We start from the raw sequence: 22584 nt of genomic DNA on the forward strand, positions 1-22584 counted from the left end.
GGGGGAAGAGGTGTTAGGTGGAGACCTAGCCTCACTATCGGAGCACACCGGGGTGGGGTAGTGTCGAACCTATTGAAGAATAGGTTGAGCTCCGATGCGAGTGCTAGGTCACCCTGTACTCCAGATGAAGGCAGACTGCAGCCTGTCATCATTTTCATCCCATTCCACACCTCTTTAGTGTTGTTCTGTCCCATCTTAGCCTCGATCTTCTCCCTGTAGCTGTTCTTAGCCTCTCTCAGCTTTCTCTTCAGCTCCTTCTGAACAGCCCGAAGTTCCCCTCTGTCCTTAGCCATGAAGGCCCTCTTCTTCCTGTTGAGAAGGCCCTTCAACTCTTTGCTGATCCACGGCTTGTTGTTGTGATAGCAGCGGACCTTCTTTGTTGGCACAATGGTGTCCTCACAGAAGTGTATGTAGTCTGTGATGCAACGAGAGAGACCCTCGATGTCCTCCCCGTAGTCCTCCTGGAACAGTTCCCAGTTTGTGACCTGAAAACACTCCTGGAGGGTCACTCCTCGGATCTTGTTCTCTCTCGTTGCAACACTGACATACTGTTTGAAGTTGGTCAGGACAGGAGAGAGGGAGACATGGTTAAAGTCCCCGCTGATCATCATGAGTGAATTGGGATGTTTAGTCTGAAGCCCCGCTGTAACAGAGTGGATGACGTCACTCGCGCTCCTCGCTGCAGCAGATGGTGGGATGTAAACAATAACAACAACAGCGTGCGAGTACTCCCACGGTAGATAGTAGGGTCTCAAACCCACCGCCAGGAGCTCAATGTCGGGAGTGCAGATACACTCCTTCACAGTGACATGGCCGGGATTACACCATTTAGAGTTGACAAAGACAGCAAGACCTCCTCCTCTCTTCTTACCGCTCTGTTTCCCTCTGTATACCAGCGTGAAGCCGGCTAGTTCAAGCAGACCGGAATATTCCCGTGCAGCCATGTCTCCGTGAAGCAGAGCTGACTACACTCCCTGTAGGCCCGCTGGTTGCTCACCAATGCTGACAGTTCATCCACTTTGTTAGCGAGGGACCTCACATTCCCCATAATGACCGTGGGGAGAAAAGGTTTAACTCTCCAGTCCCCCTCCATCCTCTCCCGGACCCTCACCCTATGCGGGCGGAGGGAACGCCGGCTCCGCTCCGGTAGCGCAGAAGCTGGTCGCGGGTGTAGGTCAGCATGATTAAAAGTTCCAGTTGTGTGCAGAGAAAGGGGAAATGTAAGCGAATGTAATACTAAGAGTAAGACAGTATGTAGTGACATAACATATGGACTCCTATAGGACCACATCTGCCTTGTTCTGTCACTGAACTCCTACTGAACTCCTGGTTACACTTAGCACACACAGTAGAAATGTTTATTTGAATTCACAAACTGTTTACATTCACACTACTGTAGGACACTGTGTTCTCTATACCTTTTATTACAATAAAATAATATGTCATCTAATGAATTTAAAGATATAATATGCACTATAATCCTAGAAAACAATGATACAAAATATACTCATGAAAGCTTCGCAAGTAGAAATAACATCTGTGTGACAGTTGACATTACATTACATTTACATTACATTACAGTCATTTAGCAGACGCTTTTATCCAAAGCGACTTACAGGAAGTGTATTCAACATAGGTATTCAAGAGAACTACTAGTCACCAGAAGTCATAAGTGCATCTCCTTTCTTAAACAAGCATCTAAGAGCATAAACCAGAGCAAAAGTATAGGGCAGAAGCAAATTACTACGAAAACAATAATTGCAACAAACTAATACGAATACAATAAGTGCAACAAACTAATACGAATAGAATAAGTGCAATAAACTAATACGAATACAATAAGTGCAACGAACTGATACGAATACAATAAGTGCAACAAACTAATACGAATGCAATAAGTGCTACGAGGACATTAAACAAAGGATCGGATCAATACCTCAATCAGCTCCGATAATGATCTTTGACATCCGATCAGGCCATAACTAGTCAATAAATACCATTTCGATCATCATTATCATTATCATGACATTTATGTTCCCCTGAAGAATAATCTTAATGACTTTGGTGATCACCTGACTTTACATCTAGTGCGATCATCACGTCAAAAAGTGAATTTGTTAAAATACTTTGGTTAATGATCAAAATACCTGCAAAACTAATGACGTTCCCATCAGCATCAGCTGTGTGTTTAGTTTTTAATTACTAAATTTTAGCACACAAACATGCTTAAATAAATGATTAACATGCATGGAAAAAATTACAACTGCCAAACATCTTGCTAAAATGTTAAACAAAGTCTCAAGACTAGAGTTTTATCCACAACATGTTAAGTACTCCAAAGATATTAAAACAAGCTCACCACAGTTCATAAGGGATCTTTTGGCAGCAACCATGTTTGGAAATCAGACAAGTAAGCCACTAAAACTGCAGATATGAGAGAGAGATAAATCCAGCCAAACGTCATTGATCATTCAGGCACTTAATCTGGCGCCCTGAAGCTACTCAAAGTTCATGTAACATGACAACTGATCTGGCAGAAAGGGCACAGTGTCTGAGAATGAGGACAGCTGAGGGTTGCGTTGCTTGAATTTCATCAGCATTGCGACTTTAAAGCAAAAACATTTAGCTTTGGCTCATTACTTCTTCGGCTGTCAACATTTGCAGACTTGGGAGGAAATACCAAAATCAGCAAATTAAACTGGATCAACAGAAATGCATTGGAAGTAGAGGATAAGAAGTTATCTTCAGGAAGTACAAGTCATCAGATTGAGTTCTTAAGAGATAAATGAAGACAAATTATTAAACAAAAACACAACTCTCACCTCTCTGCTCTTCATACAGAATCCAACCAGCTGAATGTTTTTAAAGTCAGGGTACTGGTCTCTGGAGGGAGATGGATTACCAGAAAGCCAGCGGGGATGACGGTGCTTAAATATCTTTACCATGAACTGAGTCACTTCTCTTCCTGTAAGTGCAGAAATGTGACATACAGGATGAATATGCTCAGTGAGAAAAAGTTTTGGGGGATTTGGCCAATGCTTTTATCATTTTCTTATCCTCTAGATGCAGGAATACCATCATGTAGTTCTAAAAGTCCTTTCAACTAAAGATTAAAGGCAGAGTGAAAATATTCATCAAAAGTTTGATTGTTGAGGTTTTGGCAAAAGATGAGAAGGTACTTAACGGTAATAACTGGCTTCCTGGATTTGAAAAGCAGCTCCATAATTACAATGCAGCACTTACATTTTTTTTTTGTTTAGTTCCCCCGAGAGCCTTCCATGGCAAGGGTCAAATCCCTTGGAAATCCACTTATTTCTGGGAACTAGATTTGAATTTGATATTGCAAGAAGATATATATTTTTTATTTTGTACTTTAAATACCCATTAGCGATCATTGTGACAGGTTCACAGTGAAAGAGTTTGACAGAAAGCGAGAGAGAATGAATGGTTTGATTTTTGAGTTGATTATTATCAAGGTAACAGATTCACAGATCAGCCACTCGTATGAAGAGTTTTGTTGTTTCTGATGTTATGAGCTCACTATGACTACATCTAACTGGTAATCCTTTTTTCACATTTACTGTATCTGTGGATCCTTGGATGCCCCTGCACACTGGTTTTGTTGCCTTAACCTAACCATTCGTGGATTTGTTGTTGCAATAGGATTTTCCTTAACTCAACAAAATCACCAAGACTGTCAACCAGGAGACCGGTGTTCGACACAGAGTTGTTGCCCTAATCTAAGAGTTGGTTTTGTTGCCTAAACCTAACTGTTTGTGGATTTGTTGCCTAAACCAAAGCATTGGTTATGTTGCCTAAACCTAAACGTTGGTGGATTTGCTGCCTAAACATAAGCGTTGGTTTTATTGCTTAAACCTAAGCGTTGGTTTTGTTGCCTAAACCTAAGCGTTGATCGATGTGTTGCCTAAACCTAAGCCCAACCATGATGTTTTCCTTAATTTTGTTTTTGTTGCCTAAACCAAAGTCCTCCTGAAAAGAAAGTTTTGTTGAATGACTCGGAAAAAAACGTGCAAAAGCTGCGTCTGACCACAAAACCTACAGATTTTATTTTGTGACAATTTCACAAATTACCATGAGACTGTGTTGGACGTATACATTAACACCAACTCAGCACCTTGCAAACAAGGGCAACTGGCTGACAGCTTACAGTGTTTACCTGAGCACGGACCATAGTGTGGGGGTTATACGATTCCAGCTCGACGCCATCAGTATGGACATCGTTATCAGCTGAAACCACCGTTTGAGTGCAGTGCAGAGCAGCAACAGTGAGCTAACCAGTGGGGCACGCTCACGTGCACTGACATGCACTAAAAGCATGAGCAGACGGTCCGGCTAAGTCAACACAGCAAAAGAGCAACTTCATTTCAGGTAGACATTACTCTATCTTTATATAGACAATAGTTGTTTGTTGCTATATTAATGTTGTATATTGCTCCTTTGACAGGAAGAATATTCAATACAATTTTTACAATATTACTTTGTTTTGATAATATTTGGGAAAAGGCCCGATTAATTTGCCTGTGACTTTAAGTGCCTAGTCATGTGTTAAGATGAGTGTAGATGTAAGTTTACATACTTAACAGATCCTTAACGATGACCTTTTAGAGGTATGTCGTCACATATTCTGTGTTGCAGTTTGTCTTAGGGTACACTAAAAAACTATGTACACTTTTATAGACCCAGTCTGCTGCAGAGACCACAGACAGAGATACTTTTTAAGTGCATTTAAAATTTAATGAATTACCTTTACGACATTTAAGAAAACTATAAACTGTGCACAGACGACTTGTACATCCCATGATTCACTGCGAACTGTGAGAAATTCCAGTCGGCGTTGGAGTTTCCAAGCCTTGGCATCACTTAAGTGGTTTGTTGTTTCTAGAGTCTGCCAGCTCCCTTTTGTCTGCAGCAGAGATGAGCAGCGGTGGTTTACCTTTTGGAGAGGTGTTGTGTTCTGTCTTTTAAGGTTGTCTGCAGACAGAGACCCTCGCTGCAGCTCCTCACTGTAAACATAAGTCAAACAGTAATGAATGTGATGGCTGGAGAGGCAGAGCAGGCTAAGTGCAGTGACGTCCCGTGTGTACTCGATTTCCATAAGCCTTCTGTTGTTCCTCACCACCATTTACAGTCCTCTCTGTTTGTGACAAAGATGGAATAAATGTCTTTCAGCATTTGTCCCAAACAGAGAGGACTGAAGGGCAATGTCTAACCTTACCTATCCTTTTCCATAATATATAATCCGACTCACTAGCTGCAGTGAGATGTGTGGAACATTCCATCCATCCATTTTCCGTAACCTGCTTATCCAGTTAAGGGTCGCAGGGGTGCTGGAGCCGATCTCAGCTGTCAATGGGCGAAGGCAGGGTACACTGCCAGGGTGTGTGGAACATTATCATATATAAAATCCGGAGCAAATAGAAAGATATTTGAGTGGCTAGATAGAAGTTGTTATTTATTTATCAATTTGTAATATGGGGCTGAACTGGCCCTTTAAAAAGATTAAAAAAAAAAAAAAAAAAAAGATATTCATTGTTATTTCATTTGATTGTCTCTTATAATCGCAAGTCCCACCATCAAAGCTCTCTGGAACAAGTTGGTCAAACTGCTGAATTCTTTTTTTTTTTACTGTTTCTGCATCTTTAATGACTCATGTCGGACTTGGTGAGAAAAATCCTCTGAATTGATGCGCCTTCTGCCTCTATCACTACTGCTGCTTTACTCACCAGCCAGTCAAGTTGACCTCCTGACAGACTGCCGGAACTATTACGCAGGGCTGTGATGACGCCCACATGGGCAGATGAGACATGACGCGTGGATTGAATCTTGTATCTTCGTTATCGTTTGTCCCCCCCCAATCCCGTCAGGATGTTGGGTGTTTCAGTAAATTGGAGACAGCCCGCCTCTAAACTCACAGCTGTGCGTAACGACCTCTGGTCAACTGCATCTGACTCCCAGGGAAGCAGAGGGGATGAGGCTACCGGAGACAATGCCCCTGCTGCCTCCTGATGCCATGGTAGAGCTGGTTAAAGGGGGGATGCATTCCCAAATCCACGAGAGAGCGAATGAATAGACACAAGCGTATTGGTGTATTGGTGTATATCAGCGATGGCGAGCCAGAACTTTACGCACGGACCTGTTTCCATAAACGAGACGCTTGTTGAGCATTCACATGCTGGGGTCGATAGAGCGATCGCTTTACCGATTTTCATGTTTGCCGGAGGGGCCATTGGTAATTTAATTGCAATAATCGTCCTTTCAATATCAAGGCAGGAGAGGAAATCTTCAGCCTTCTACACGCTGGTGTGCGGTCTGGCGGTGACGGACCTGCTGGGCACCTGCCTGGCCAGCCCGCTCACCATAGCCAACTACCTGGACCCCACTGTGCTGAGTGTCCCACGTGTCTGCGAGTTTCAGTCATTTTTGTTGCTGTTTTTCGGTCTAACGGGACTGAGCATCATATGCGCCATGGCAGCGGAGCGGTACCTGGCTATCTGCTGCCCGTACACCTACCAGCGGTGGGGGGTGGACCGACGCTTTGCGCAAAAGTTCCTCTTCTTCATCTACATCATTAACATCTTCTTCTGCTGCCTCCCGGTGATGGGCATGTCGGAGAGCGAGCTGCAGCAGTCCGGCACCTGGTGCTTCATCAACTGGGTGACACACGAGCCGGTGGCCGCCACTTACTCCGTCCTGTACGGCGTCGTCAGCCTGCTGCTCATCCTGGGCACCATCGTGCTCAACCTGGCGGTGTGCGGAGCGCTGCTGCTGATGCGGCGGAGGACGACGACGCGGCGGCCCGTCAGCAGGGCCAGCGTCCGGCAGACGTGGAGGGCTCTGTCCTCAGCAGAGGAGACGCAGATGATCGCGGTGCTGGTGATGACCTCCGTGGTGGTTCTGGCCTGTTCAGCCCCGTTGGTGGTGAGTCAGTGGCGGATTGTAATACAAATGATAGATGTTGCATATATCCCACCCCCTTTGGCTATTGTGTATGCGACAGAAATCCTTGAAGAAACACTTTAAATTGCCCTACTAGAAACTAAACTTCAAGGGAATACACACAGTTTGTGTGCTAAAATTTAGTAATTAAAAACTAAACACACAGCTGATGCTGATGGGAACGTCATTAGTTTTGCAGGTATTTTGATCATTAACCAAAGTATTTTAACAAATTCACTTTTTGACGTGATGATCGCACTAGATGTAAAGTCAGGTGATCACCAAAGTCATTAAGATTATTCTTCAGGGGAACATAAATGTCATGATAATGATAATGATGATCGAAATGGTATTTATTGACTAGTTATGGCCTGATCGGATGTCAAAGATCATTATCGGAGCTGATTGAGGTATTGATCCGATCCTTTGTTTAATGTCCTCGTAGCACTTATTGCATTCGTATTAGTTTGTTGCACTTATTGTATTCGTATTAGTTTGTTGCACTTATTGTATTCGTATTAGTTTGTTGCACTTGTATTCGTATTAATTTGTTTTCTGCCCTATACTTTTGCTCTGGTTTATGCTTTTAGATGCTTGTTTAAGAAAGGAGATGCACTTATGACTTCTGGTGACTAGTAGTTCTCTTGAATACCTATGTTGAATACACTTCCTGTAAGTCGCTTTGGATGAAAGCGTCTGCTAAATGACTGTAATGTAATGTAATGTAATGTTTAGCTATTGTATCTTGAGGTTTAGCCGTGTCTAAGCATTGTGATACATATATTAATGATAGAAGTATTCGGATGCTTTGCTTAGTAATAGTAGAAATACCTCATCCTAAAAATACTTAAATAAAAGTGGAATTTATGCATGCAGAACTTGTGGAAGTAGAGTAAAAATGTACTTGAAATAAAAAAGTGTGACTGCTGGATTATTGTTACTCATGCATTGTCGTGTGGGCTGAATCTTTATGTTTTTGCTAGTCCTGGGTAGTTTAACCTAATGCATCATATTATATAAAATGATAATCTGTTTTGTAAGCAAAATCTTGATGTGTAGAGTAACTATAAAGTAACAGCATGGGTCATATAAATGAAGAGGAATAGTAGGAGAAACGAGCATTAAATGTAAAAACACAAGCAAAGTACAAGTAACTAAAAATGCATTCCTGTTAAATACAATTTTGCCCTTTCAGAAGAAAAATGTAAAGTCATTCAAATTAAACAATTTGAGAAGGGAAAGTACAAAATATTTTAACTGCACACTATTCGTTGGCATATTAAACCGCTGACAAGGTGTCACATGTTGAAATGTTTTAGTCTCAAGCATGCAATGCCAAATGGTTTGGGAACCAGTGACGTGGTCTACATTTTATCATTGGGTAAAAATAGTTCTTGCTAGTTTTCTATAAGAAATTAAGGAATGATAACCTTGATTTGTCTTGGGAAACCAGACAATAATGAAAAAAAGGACAGATTCCAGTGGATTTTTAACAATTTGCAGAGTATTTAAAAACTCTTATAGTTGCTATGGTAACATATTTTTCTCCTTAAAAGGTCCGTGTATTTGCCAACCACTTCATGTTGAAAGATGACCCCAAAGCTGACCTGGCTGCCATCCGGATAGCCTCTGTGAACCCCATCCTCGACCCCTGGATCTACATCCTCCTCAGGAGGTCCCTGTTTCGGCGGTTACTCCGGTTATCCAGGCGAAGTAACAGAGCTCGCAGTGGTTCATCCCCTAAAACACAAAGGAATCTGCTTTATCCCGAAATCATGAGGGAGAGCCACGTGTTCACCACGCTGATGTGCAATGCAAACATCATGACTCAGCTGCCCGCCGCTGTCAAATTCACTCCGCACACTCTGACTTTAACAGACTGAAGACGTGGTTGACATCTATGAATGTTTGCTGCTCTCTCAGGCTGCAAGCAGCTCCATGCAGGGACTTTGTCTCAGAGCTGATGTCAGTGGGATAGAAAGACTGTGACGTCGCTGTGGACCCACAGCTGGATGGGACCCTCAAGGCCACTCAAAGATTATTTATTAAATAAAAGTAGACTGCTGATCTGCATCTACAGACGTCTCCTGCAGTGACACAGGACAGAATATACTATGTGACTTGGATGTTATTACTGAAGTGCAACTATAAGACATGTTCAAGCCTTTATTTTGTGGCTTTGCCTCATACAATCAGTGCTATGGCTTCATGTTTTAATCACTCATCACACTCAGATCCTCCCTCCAGCAGATCACCCATACAGGTCCTGGGAATTAATCAGTATGATGCTACAGGAATAGCATACAGCTCATTTCATCTGGAGGTTAAATTGACCAGAGACACAAGGAAGATCTAAAAATCATGCTTCTTATAATAGTGCACGGATATCATAAGGTTTTACGAGATGATTTGTCTTTTGGCCTACAGGTAGGTTCAGACCCCCTCATCCTCCCTCAGTTACAGCTATGCCAACGTTAAACTAGCAGGAGGTTAGTTTTACATCAGGATAAACATCTGAAACACTAATCCGAGTTCCATGAAGCAATGACTAAATGATACTAATTCATGTTTGTAGCCTATTAAAGATCCTAGCGTGAGCCTTGGTGTATTTTGTCTCTACTGTTTTAGTCTTGAATGTATTTCATATTGCTGTCATCTCATGGTGTTGACCACCCTTGAACCCCTTTTTACATTTAACGTTTATAACTGATTTAAACCTTCAGTGGTCCTGACAATGGCAATGAAAATAATCAACATTGTACCTTTTTCCAGCAGCTCATGGGTTCAGCAGCTTTCAGTTTTTCAGCTCAGGTTTTGTTTCTCTTCAGGACCATTAAAAAAAAAAAGAAAACAGCATGTAAGGAGTCTGTCACGGACTCTTAATTATCCATCGATTATTCTTTTCGGTCTCCTAGACTTCGATATTATTGGTGCTGAACTTACCTGTGCATGTCATACACTGGGAATAGTGTGGTTCAAGGAGTTTCAGCGATGCAGGGAGGCAACAAACTGGTAACTGTATCATCATGATAGGGATGATGACTGAGATCCATCTGCAGGACTTTCTTTCCAGGATGTTGTTCAGTATGTCTCCCCAGAACCTTTTGCAGATTTGTTTCTCTCCCTGAACAGTTCAAGGACAGAATGCACAGTACTGACAGCCGCTGTTGATAAAAGACTAGAATGAGAAGGTTTAAACTTTATTTACTCTTGAAAAAGTGCTCACATTTATTTTGAAATGCCTCACTGCTCTGATCTTGAGGAAGCTGAAATAAATGCTACTTTGAATGATTTATGGCCACTAGGGGGCAGAAAAACTCAAAAACAATTAGTCTGGTTTAATGCAATAATAATAATAATAATTATTAAGTCTTTCTCTTTTATCTTTGGTTAATATCTGGGCTTGAGCTTTAAAGACTCTGGAGGAGGTACACAAACCTCTTTTCATTATCAAATTTATACTTTCCAGGTAAAGACAGTTGCCTCCACATATTCCTCCTACATGTCCTGACCAGTGAAGTGATACTCAGATGTTTTAACTTGAGATAAACCAGTTTAAACTGGAACATATGGCTTTGGTTCCTTGATGCCATGCAGAGGACAGCACACCGTTTCTTGAACCTGAAACCTGCAGGTACCACACCCGTTTCCATAAATTACACAAAATATGACACTGCAAAGTGTGGCTAAAAATACAATTGAATATTTTTTTCTGTATTGCAAGGTTAATAAAAAGCATAATGCATAAATATATATACATAATTAAAGATATTCACCATGTTCAGTATTCCATAATGCATTTATTCCCTCCCTCCCCCAACATTTAAAAATACCATTTACTAACATAAGCAGACAAGACTGTGCATAGCTGCACTTCTGTACAACATTTTTGTACCTTGACACCATAAATAAAAATCTATGAACATCAGTTAAGTAAAAAGTTGGCCTCGAGATCAATTGCAGAAGTTTTACAAAGTAAGCTCCCCTTTCTCCATTCATTAACATTTACATCCCAGTTAAAGTTTTTACAGGAGAGAGCAACAATCCAAATGAACAGTTTTCTCCCAGTTAGCTCATTGTACAGAAACAAACAGCCATGTTTGTCTAAATCAGAATGAAACTACAACATCTAGGACATGTTGTAGTTTATGGATTTTAATATCTTGCCCACAAGCAAACAAGTCCTCCATCCTGTGGTGCATTAGCACCAAAAAGGTTATACTTTTTTTTCACACTGCTTTTGGCAACATGAGGAAGAAAACACATGAAGAAATCTAAAAGAGTCTAAAAACATTCTCTGCAGCAGCAGACAGTGAGATCAACTACAAAAGGTTCAAACGTGATTTTTACGGTTTTCATCTCTGCAGGTTGCATGTGAATATTACATTCTTGAATGAAATGATTGTGTTGTATATTTATGATTAGTTTGGTTTCGATGCTGTCCGTCGATGTCACACTGCTGTTTAAAATGTAATCACGTTTCTCATCTGTTGAGTTAGATTTTAAGTGTTTCCCTCTGATCTTCACGTAAAACGTTTATATAAAACACACAGGGTTGAATGATAAGTCATTAACTTTATTTATTCAATCTGATTTGCAGTCTCCATTTTATTTTAGCCATAAAAGGCTATTTGTACTGAAATATGTCATTGATAAGCTAATTTAGATTGTTTCTAAAAGCATTTATGATGATTAAAAGTGAGCAGATCTCCCTCGTTGACATTTACGAAAATAGTTTGGCAACAATCAGCTTTCTAAGTTATCAAAGATCCACCTGTTGAAGACAAAGCTGTTTGAAAAATGGTCCGTAAATGTTCATGATTGCTTATTGTTTAGTAATATATCAGGACAAGTACTCATAAAGTTGTATTTTCAGACATCTGATTCTTCACATAACAGGAGTAAAAAGCAGGATATTACAGTGAAATAAACATCTAAATGTTTCTGATTGCTTGATGAATGTAATCCACTTTTCTTTAAGCTCCGTTTTGGACTTCACCTTGTCCTTTTAATAATCTAATTCTTTAGCTGTTTAACGGCCCACTTTGTTCTGCAGCCACTCAGTAAATCGATCTGCTGTTTCGGGAAGGTGCTTAAAACAGAAACTTGAAGGGAGTTGATGAGAGCATTGACATTAAACTATAGTAGATATGTGCAGGTGTAAAACCAAACAATCATAGAGTCATCAATATTATGATTAACAGTTTAACTAAAAACAAAAACATCCCCGTAAATAAATGCTGCTTCTATGAAACGAATTATTTTAATCCATGCTGACAGAGTCTTGATTCGACTACTTTGTCATTCATGAGGCCGCCATTTGTGGTGGGAGTTTCTAATATTTCGTTTTTTGTGTTTCTATTTTATCAAAGTCGAACACCACAAAGTACAGCCTCAAAGTGTGCAACACACCAACTACAGCAGCAGTGTTACAATAAAATAGACATTTGATTAAGGCAATAATTATTCCAGGGCTGTTGAAATTCACTAAATGACAACATACAGGTGTTTTCTGGTCAGCCAGTCCAAAACAGCCAACTTTATATCTTTCTTTATAACTGACTAACAGCTTTGATTTCATTCCCTGCTGCAGAAAACCAGAGCAGCTACGGGTTCCCAAGCTCCTACAAACAATGTCAGCGACAAAATATTTCAGCACTTAAAATAGAACAATTACTGATACTATATTGTCTCTGGGAAGCCCCGAGCGTACCATCCTCACAGCGCTCGTATTCCTCTAGACTAAATAATGTGACAGTGTTTTAAATGTCAGAGAAGACAAAAAGTGCACAAAAAAAAAAAAAAAAGAGGCAGGGCATATTATTAACGTCATAATCCCCTTAAGCAGATATACCAGGGACTACAGCTGAAAAATCAAGCTCACAGGCTAGAACTGGCACTTTAACAAAAAAAATCATTAACAAGCATCGTCCTTACTAAATAAATGAGCAGAAATACTACATTGATTTCGAATGCCGAGACATCTGAATCACCAAAACAAAAAAAATAACCTTGTATAGCTGCGGTGAGATGCTCAATGTGCATCAGCGATCCTGCAATACAAAGAGTGACTGATGTTTCCTAAAAGTAAATAGATCTTCAAGCAGTGAAAAGGCTTTTCAATAATAAATGATTAGTTAACTATTTTGCAAACAGTGTAATCAATAGAGATTATCAACCTTTTTTAATTATAGTTGAATCTTTAATTGCAAAACCAAACCTGTGATTTCATGCATGTCTCCTTTTGAATCTGTCCAGTGACCGTCTGACACAGTTACAAAAATGCTTGAAATTAAAACCCCATGATTTTAAGTCACCTGACAGACCGCCACAATCTGCATAACACAATTATGTTGTTGATTGATGTGCAAACTGGAACCAGTCCTTTGTTAAAAAAAAAAAAAAAAAAAAAAAAAAGAAAAACACGCAGAAGACGCAGCTTTGGTTTGGGCTGAAAAAAAGAAAAGAAATCACCTGACAGGAGAGAAAATCTCCCCCTGCCTGAGAAGCTTTGCAAATCAATAAATACCAATAATCAATAAAAAAAAAGATTCTTTATCTCAAAACTGTGACAGCAAACATTACATTTTACATGGTTAGACTCCCTAAGAAAGATGAAACATGAGAATTATTACAGTACACCTACTGAAATGATGCTTTGTTTTGGTAAATCTAATTGTAACTTTTACATAAATGCTCCATGATAACAATTGGTGACCTTAATGTTTTATGTTGGGGAGAAGGACAGATGTTTGTTCATTGAGAGGTCATTGACAGTTCTGGGGGACAGAACTGGTCTCACTCTGAAAGTTTATCTTAGTTCAAAGATATGAAGACCGATAGTGGCAGTTAAAAACACTCGCTGACAAGTGTGACTGAATGTTAACTGATCTGCTCGTGCAACAAGTTTTCAAGCATCAGTTTCTTGCAGATGCGATGACGGGATTTTTATTTTTTTATTTTTTGGGGGGGGCATTTTTGTTCATCAGGCACTTGTAATTTTAAGGGACGTTTGAGAGTGGTTGCAGTCTAAATGCTACTGTTGCCATGCTAATATGCTCACAATGACGATGCCAACGTGCTGATATTTATCATGTACATTTACCATGTTCACCATGTTAGTATAGCGTGCTCGTATGCTAACATTAACAGTAAACCAAGTACAGCTCAGGCTCATGGGAATTGTCATTAGTTTTGCAGGAATTTAGTTACAAACATAAGTATTGGACACATTTTCACCTGTTGGAGGCGCTAGAACAAAGTCAGAGGATCACCAACATTATTACAAATCATTCTGAGGGGGAAATGAATAACTGAAATGCAGTTTAAGACAATCCATCCAAAAGTTAAAACAGTATTTCACTTAAAACCACAACCATTATTGTTTTTGTGGCACCAGATGAAAAGTCAGTGTCATTTATCATCTGGGGGCTATGAATATCTGGTGTTTGACTAACATTGCCGTCCGTGGGGACACGGTGCTCGCATGGTGAAAAACGCCTGCATATTTAATTATAATGTCATCTGACCAAATCTACAAAATCTTATATAATTGAGCGTCGCCTAAAATCCTCCCATGTCTACAAAAAGTCCCGTCTGCATCAAGTGTTTGAGGAGTGCAACACGTATTATTCACTGAGGAGGATTCAAACAGATGGTTTCTCCTCACATCATCACAGGTGCCTCATGAAGAAAAATGACACCCCTAAATGTGAAATGCCTAAAACCAAAATGTTAAGGCCTTCCACTGAGACTTCTTTGTTACAAGTTGTAACATGACTGTTGTTTCGGTGCAAGTTAGCGTTCCCATTTAATAATTACAGCCAACATCCTTTCCTCTGAAAGTGAACAAAATAACCCAGAACCCCAAACTATGGCTGATTGTGAAAACAAAACCTTTCTAGACATTGAGATGCAAATCTTTCATCAACTACCTTTTGCATGTCCACTTGCTCACCGGATAATATGACAGCTGAATCTGTCACCAAAATGTCTGAAAACAGGTGATTTAACTTTGTTTCTTCTCAGACATCACATACAGTCGGTACCAAACTAATAAATAGACAATGACACACAGCGAAGCTGTCAGAAAGTGAAGTTTAGAAACGGAGGAGTGTGGGAGAGGTCACGTCACTGGCCATCTCATTCTTCCTATCCAGACCAAACAGCACTTGCCTTCAGTCTCGTGTTTGGAGCAGGGCTGTGTCCCGCTGCTGGGGAGGGGGGGGCGGCTACACAGTAATGTCTATGACAGCCACCCGGATGGAGGACAGACTCCTCCTTCACACCACGTACTGGTGGTTGCTGTTGTAGTTTGTCGTGTAGGCCTGCCGGCTGTACTGGAAGTGGTCGGTCAGCACGTTGTTCCAGTTGTGCTGCTGCTCTGAGCCGTGGGAGAAAGGCACTGACCCGTTGGGCTGGATCTTCTCCAGCGCCGGGTTGTCGAAGGACACCAGGTCCTGCTTGGCGCTCGGCAGCAGCTTCTTCTCCTTATTAGCGTCATACTTGGCCTGTTGGCAGAGGAGAAGGGCAAATGGGTTTAAAATGACTGGGTGTCTTTGGAGTCGGTTCTCTGGCACTGCACAGTGGATCCTAGATAGTTTGGGTGGGTCAAATGTTAAGATAAACAAACCAACAAAGTTAAGTCCTCTAAAATGACTGATAAAGAGTTTACAGTTAAAAATGACAACGAAAGATAAATTCTTCTGGTCTCCTTTAACTTCTGCCTCTCCTCTTTCCTAGTTCCTTCTTTTACTCCCTTCCTTCATCCAAAAGGTCGGGTCGACTCACCTTGTTGTAGAGGAAGACCCCGACAATGGCCGTCATCATGCCCATGACGTTTGTGAGGGTGACCGGGTTGCGCAGCATCAGCAGTGAGATACTAATGACCATGATCCTCTTGGTGGCGTTGGCGACAGCGTAGCTGAGCGGGCTGACGATGTTCAGCACGCTGAAGGCGATGACGTTCTGAGCGAAGTTGCAGAAGCCGCTAATGAGCAGGAGGACGAAGGTACCTGACCATTCTGAGACCTCTGACTGTAAGGAAAGCAGAATGGTAAGGCTACGTTCAGGGTCATAAAACAAGTCAGATGCTGCAGAACTCCAACCACCACAACATGTGGTGTAAATGTCATAAAAAAAATCCAGTAGTGTTACTCACCAGATCTCCATTAACAAGAAACACAGAGAGATCCACCAGGACCCAGGTGGGCAGCATGAAGATAACAGCATTAAAGCCCAGAATGTTGAGCAGCCTTAAGTGGTGGATCCTCGTGTCGCGCAACACCTTTAGGGAGGAGGGATCACTTTAGAAAAATGTTGTCGAAAAATAAACAACTGCACTAGCAAAGGAGATATAGATAAAGTTTTCGGGGTTTCATTGTTATGATACTTCCTGTTGTCCACTAGAAACCTTACTCAACATGACACTCCAGGTGAATTTTAAAAAACAGAAACAAACCATCACAATAAACCTAAAAAAAAAAAAAAAAAGTCAGTTCAGTGCAAGCCGACATCATTTATAAATGCACCTTATTTTCCTAAAACCAATCACTTTGTGTTAGAGTGCGAAAAGTTGGGCTTCTACCGAATGACATGACCGGTCGATAAAGTCCCAGTGAAATTGTGGATGTGATTTTAATTAAAAAAAGGGGGCAGGCAAAGATGAAAATATTTGCCATTTCACTTTGATGTTATAAAAAGACAATGATCAATGAGTTTTAACAGAGTCATATGGAAGATTTGTGCAAGGGTCAGTAAAATGCATTAACCATCTTGTGACAGGACACAGCCAGTAATTTAACATTTAGAGGTTTGATTCTCCCTTCAGTCTTTCTCTCCCTCTGTGTGTGACTGTCTTCAGCCATTCTTCTTAGAATTAATTTGTGATACTATATTTAACAGTACAACATTAGAAATGTTTTTAAAGGTATCTGATCTACACTAATTCACCTCATAAAACACCTTTTTGTATTTACATACACAATAAATCAAAAGAGAAACACGCTTTTGTGATTACAGTCATCACCCCTCAGGATGTTTTCAACACAGAGCTTCTCTTTTAAAAACAAACAGACACACACAACTTCCCAAACCAGGATGTCAGTTTTCAGGCGTTTCACAGCAAACCACCAAGAAGTACATTTTTTTTTCAATTACCCCACTCCCCTCATCATGTGGCTCACACCAGCCTGAGAATGAGTTACCTTCTTGGAGAAGATGTTCTGCAGGGAGAAGCAGAGCGTGGCAGCCAGAGCACTGATTAGTCCAGAAAGATCAAAGGACAGTTCAGTCGCTGTGGCCAGCAGCACTCCTCCAATGATGGGGATGAGCGACACATAAACCTATGAAAAGGACCACACAGAGACGGAAGGACAGAGTCAGCAGAAACCAAGACGAACAATACTTAAGTTTATATCAAAACATAATTTGCTACATTATGGATTATCTCCCAATCAAGGTAGTTGTTAATAGCATCCCTCCTAAATAGGGCGAGAATATTAGTGGCCTTTTGCCTGGTTTGTTTGGCAACATTTTAACACTGATGATTAAATAAAACTTATGCATTGCTCCTACATCAACAAGTCCTTATCACAGTACTTCTGGCAGGCTAATAAAGTAATTATGTGTTTTCTGCACTGAAAATGTATTTCCAACATTCACCTGAGCCTTAAATTCAAAAGCACAGCCTCATTTTAGCGTCCTAAAGAAAAGTGGAAATACTAACCCTCTATCTGAGACCACACACACCTCACAGGCCTCTTACAGTGAGAGGGATTTGCATTTTGAAAATGTTGGATCATGAGAAATGAGACATGCAGTAGTTATGAAACCCACTAATGCATCCACTTACTCACCCACTCTTCTCAAACCAACCACACAGAGAGACATTAAGAAAACACTGCACTGACGGTTTACTGCCATCAAAAGATCCAACTGCTCTCTGTTTTATTGTAATTTTATTGAAACAAGAATGAGGATCACATTCAAAAGAAGAAAAAAAACGGTTTTAGCCAGAACTTGTCTCTACACTCTCTTCACCCAAACGGTACACTGTGCCTTTAAGGCATCCCTCTTAATACGTTGGTTGATGATTAAACGTTTTGAACAGGATGCACTAAGAGGAAGCAGCTTTGTGTAATAACTTGTTAAACACAACACAATATTACCTTCTGCAAACAACACAGATCATGCCGATATATCTGAGTACAGTTTAACTCGAGCAAACTATTGTAAGGTGGCTGGTTTTTATTCTTTGTAACCCTGAAAATGAAGAGAGGCCTCATCTATTTTGGCAGAGGCCTAGATTCCTGTCCCATTTCATGTTCGGAAATTCATCCTGAAGGCGTTTTGCACTTAAAAGGAAAAGTTGGAGTCTATAAAAATGTTTACTTCAATCTACTCTGTTCTTTGAAAGTCATCTAATGCAATCGGTACCGTGTTTTTTTATGATGTTATGTTGCCACTGAGTATATTTTGTATAATTTATGTTTGCACAGCCAAGACAACACTCAACTGTGATATAAACTGAGATATATTGGTTTTTTTGCAAAGTAGTTATTAAGCACTAAGGTTCTTCAGTAGAGCAAAGTGCGGCCTGCTGCTCCTCACACAAGCTCTCTTCACACACAGAAACACGTCATCAACACCTACGTTCTCCGCCTGTGAACCAAGCCTGTCTGAATACTGAACTGTTGACTGTAAGGTAAACATGACAAGCTGATGTGAGACTCAAAAGGTCTCCTAATTCACATTTAGCAAACCTAGACAGTAAGATGTTTCAGCATCAGGATAAAAACATTAAGCTGTATTCCAGATATGTGAAACGTTGTAAACTTTTCCCTCATCAAGCAGCAATCAATTAAGTAGAGGCAGAAAGATGAGGTTCTTTCTCTTTATTTCCATTAAGATCTGCTTTGTGTTACATAATAAAGCTGCAAGATGGGACCAATATCATAGCTGTGGATCCAATGAGTTCCCTACAGTACTTTGTGTTAAGCTAAATGTTTTTTGTGTAATATCTATGGAGGGCAAGTAAACATTAATTACTTAAAACGTAAGACTAGCATGTCGCCTTCCTGCTACGGCGCCACCTTAGAATCAAAAAAATCCAAATCAAACAATGAATGTATGCACAGTACAGGTGATTTGTCTTCCAAAAATACACCTCCGAGCCATGGAAAAGTTTAACCACCTGAAGCCTTTCCTCCGGCTGCACAAAGCATACCAAAGAAAGACATGCATCAACACAAACCCAGTTGACCCCTGTAGTATGAAAAGTAGTGAGTGAATTTGGGGATTTAACAGGTGAATATGGATGGCTTGTGAAAATAAAAAGTTAAGATCCCCCAGGGATAAAAGCCCCTGCAGATGGCCGTAATATGAGACGCAGCACTGTGTGCCACATCACCACTGCTCAGTCTCAAACACAGAGACTCAGCCTGGAACAGAGCAGGCCCTTGTGCCGTGTTTGCTGTGTAGCACATACTCACCTTTGTGGTTTGCTTCTCCTTCATGATAATTCTTGATAACAGCACAACCCATATTGGCATTGTAGCTTTGACTGTGTGAGAGAAGAAAGAGAACAGGGACAACATCAGCTTGGAAGTATAACAATCAGTTTGTTTCCATGGCAATGAAATGCCATTAAACAGCAGCAGGTAGAGAGTACATGACTGAATACGTTTGGAGAATGAAATGCTCCTACGTCAGAGCCTGGCCAAACCCTCACTGTGTCGCTAACTGGCGTACTATTAGGTTTTATCCTGGTGTATGTTACAAACAACAATGACAGAGCTTTACTCAAGATTGGACACACCCTGATCATTTAAAAAAGGTACTAAAATGATCAACACCACGTACTTTCAGACCTTAAAACATAAAAACTAGATTCAGCACTGTTGAAAACTTCCATCCACAACTTTCAAAAGTTAAGAGAGAGAGAGCTATTGACATTGCAAATTGTGCCGGAAGTTCTTTGAAATTGTTTTGAAGAGCTTTTAAATTTGAATTTACTGACTAGGACTATTTTATTCACATGGTTTATTCAAACTCAGTTGTTATTTTATAGTGCTGTTGAACTTTATGACATTTAACAGAGTGGTGTTTCAAATAGGCTGGTTGAGGAATGATGTTGTTTTGTAGGCCAACAGCTGAAGTGAGCATCGCACTGGTCCCCTCAACAAAAAGCCAGTGGGATTTTTCGATTTCTGAATATTGCAAGAATATATTTACAAATGAAAACCACATTAATGAATACTGGAGCAGAAATGCAAATCGCCAGAAATAAAAAGTTACGTTTCGGTCTAGTTAAGGCTACAAATGAACTACACCACTGTGACATGAGCCTGAGTTTACACAACGAGGCTGTGAATGCAGACTAGTAGGGCTGATGACGTTTTGTAGTCTCATTTAGCTACTCGTTAACAGCTGCCTTTTTTAATACACTTAAAGGCCTCAAAATTCTCGAGAAATACTGACATATTTTATATCGTAGAACAAAACTTATAAATATCTTGAGTAGTTTTAGCTGGTAATACCAGTTAAGAGACTTCATGGAAACTATCATCCATGATGACGGACTGAGATATTATTGACATGGCAGCGATGGTAGACAAATTAGGTGCAAATACCACCAGGGTTCTTTAAAGTGGTGTAGATGGGGTTCAATTTCAAGTGCACTTACTTGATTCTATAAACAGTCAATTGGCAGTATATGTAGGTAACCAAAACCAACACAGTGTAGTACAACAGCCTTTTCAAGGTGAGAGGTTTACAGAATTTATACGGACAGTTAAATTAACATGTTTCAGTTGAGGGCCAGATGCCAATTTACTAGGTAGAGCACTCTAATTATAAGCCTGCAATAAATCCTACTGTCATAAAGTTGTTGAGTTTTTTTCTTTAAACCGCTTCAGAGATGTGTTAATTCAAACATATAGTAATTACGGAGCTTCTCAGTTGTGGTGCTGATGAACTGTAACGTTTATGCTTCACAATCGGAGGTGTTTCCGTTATCAATATATAATAAGTGATATAGAAATGGAGTGGACAAAACATTTGCAACATCTAACCACATTACATTACATTACATTACAGTCATTTAGCAGACGCTTTTATCCAAAGCGACTTACAGGAAAGTGTATTCAACATAGGTATTCAAGAGAACTACTAGTCACCAGAAGTCATAAGTGCATCTCCTTTCTTAAACAAGCATCTCAAAGCATAAGCCAGAGCAAAAGTATAGTGCAGAGGCAACTATACCACAAACCACACAAACTGGCGCCTCCAAAAAAAGGCCTTAAGTTGAATGAACATCTCTCAAAACAGTTTTAACCTACACTTAACATGATAAAAGACATCAAATAATGATTTAATAAAGTAATGTCATTAAAAGTGCAACTTCAACGTGACAGACAGTTAAGGTTATTGGATTAGACAGCTGGTAACCCAATAGTTATTCACATGGGATCACTTAGGACACAATCAATAAGAGAGGTGTTTCCGTTATCAATATATAATAAGTGATATAGAAATGGAGTGGACAAAACATTTGCAACATCTAACCACAAACTGGCGCCTCCAAAAAAAGGCCCTGAAGTTGAATGAACATCTCTCAAAACAGTTTTAACCTACACTTAACATGATAAAAGACATCAAATAATGGTTTAATAAAGTAATGTTGTAGCAGACTGAAACTAGTTTTAGTTAAGTGCAACTTTAACATGACAGACAGTTAAGGTTATTGGATTTCAAAGCTGGTAACCCAATAGTTATTCACATGGGCTCACTTAGGACACAATCAATAACACGCAACACAGCAGGTTAATTTTGACCCCTCCCCCCTGCCGTAGTGCATCAGCCCCGATTAAGTTGGCTAGCCGCTAACCTCAGCCAGTCAGTATTTCTTACATGGAGCCTAAAGCTAAACAGTGTGTAGTTAGAGGAGCCAGGGTAGACGAATCAGCTCCATGAAGGCCTGTCTGTTCACCTCCTCCATACCGCCACAGCATTCCTGGGCCCGCGCTGGAGCCGCAGAGTCGTCCAGCGTTAGCCGCGAAGCTAACATCAGCTGACGGCTCAGACACATCACCACATACCAGGTGGCCTCACGGTGTTACACACGAGACGGCGAATGGACGGTACTCACCGGTGTGCGCATACGAAACCGGTACTTTCCATATGCTGAAGTGCGCCGACACAGATGCAAAGTATTTCCCGAAAGCTAGAGGCAGGATGTACCACTGGAAGTACCTGCTCGGCAGTTCTGTTTTGGGGACTCCCCATGCCCGCAGCAGCGGCGGGAGGAAGACGACGATAGAGATGATGTGGAACAGAGACACCGTGACCGGGTACGGGAATCCATTCAGGATGATTTTGTTGACTATGTTGCCCCCCGAGCTGACCGTGTACCAGCCCACACACAGGAACACAATCCGGATCCCTTCCCTAACAGGGGGCCGGTCCGCCGCAGCCATCTTCCAGCGCGGAGTGACGAGTCACCGGCGGTGTGCGTGTCTGGCTCATCGGGGGGAGAAAAGCGCTGCTCGACTACCAACAATGTACACACACGGCTTCCGTAGACAGGTTTCACAATAAAAGCATTTAAAAGGACATGCGTTTATTAAA

General features: G+C 40.8%; 2 protein-coding genes across 2 annotated transcripts; one reads left to right on the plus strand and one right to left on the minus strand.

Annotated features, from left to right (window-relative positions):
- Positions 1–6126: 6126 nt before the first annotated feature.
- Positions 6127–9547, plus strand: LOC129094707 (prostaglandin E2 receptor EP4 subtype-like). Its single transcript, XM_054602968.1, has 2 exons — positions 6127–6939; positions 8514–9547. Exons 1-2 carry the CDS (start codon positions 6127–6129, stop codon positions 8838–8840), a joined length of 1140 nt encoding a protein of 379 aa, XP_054458943.1. The 3' UTR covers positions 8841–9547.
- A 1205-nt stretch (positions 9548–10752) lies between these two features.
- slc35e1 (solute carrier family 35 member E1) lies at positions 10753–22537 on the minus strand. The gene is made up of 6 exons (XM_054602336.1): positions 22106–22537; positions 19449–19519; positions 17163–17300; positions 16118–16243; positions 15748–15993; positions 10753–15467 (listed from the first exon to the last, which is right to left on the minus strand). Exons 1-6 carry the CDS (start codon positions 22431–22433, stop codon positions 15240–15242), a joined length of 1137 nt encoding a protein of 378 aa, XP_054458311.1. The 5' UTR covers positions 22434–22537; the 3' UTR covers positions 10753–15239.
- Between the last annotated feature and the right edge of the window lie 47 nt (positions 22538–22584).

Source organism: Anoplopoma fimbria, chromosome 8 (genome assembly GCF_027596085.1).
Source record: "Anoplopoma fimbria isolate UVic2021 breed Golden Eagle Sablefish chromosome 8, Afim_UVic_2022, whole genome shotgun sequence".
NCBI lineage: Eukaryota > Metazoa > Chordata > Actinopteri > Perciformes > Anoplopomatidae > Anoplopoma > Anoplopoma fimbria.

Coding starts and splice junctions, on each gene's coding strand:
- LOC129094707 (XM_054602968.1), top strand. CDS start 6,127: ATGGCGAGCCAGAACTTTACGCACGGACCTGTTTCCATAAACGAGACG. Junction 6,940..8,513: donor CCTGTTCAGCCCCGTTGGTG/GTGAGTCAGTGG, acceptor TCTCCTTAAAAG/GTCCGTGTATTTGCCAACCA.
- slc35e1 (XM_054602336.1), bottom strand. CDS start 22,433: ATGGCTGCGGCGGACCGGCCCCCTGTTAGGGAAGGGATCCGGATTGTG. Junction 17,301..19,448: donor AGGAGAAGCAAACCACAAAG/GTGAGTATGTGC, acceptor TCCTTTTCATAG/GTTTATGTGTCGCTCATCCC. Junction 15,994..16,117: donor TTCTTGTTAATGGAGATCTG/GTGAGTAACACT, acceptor CTTTCCTTACAG/TCAGAGGTCTCAGAATGGTC.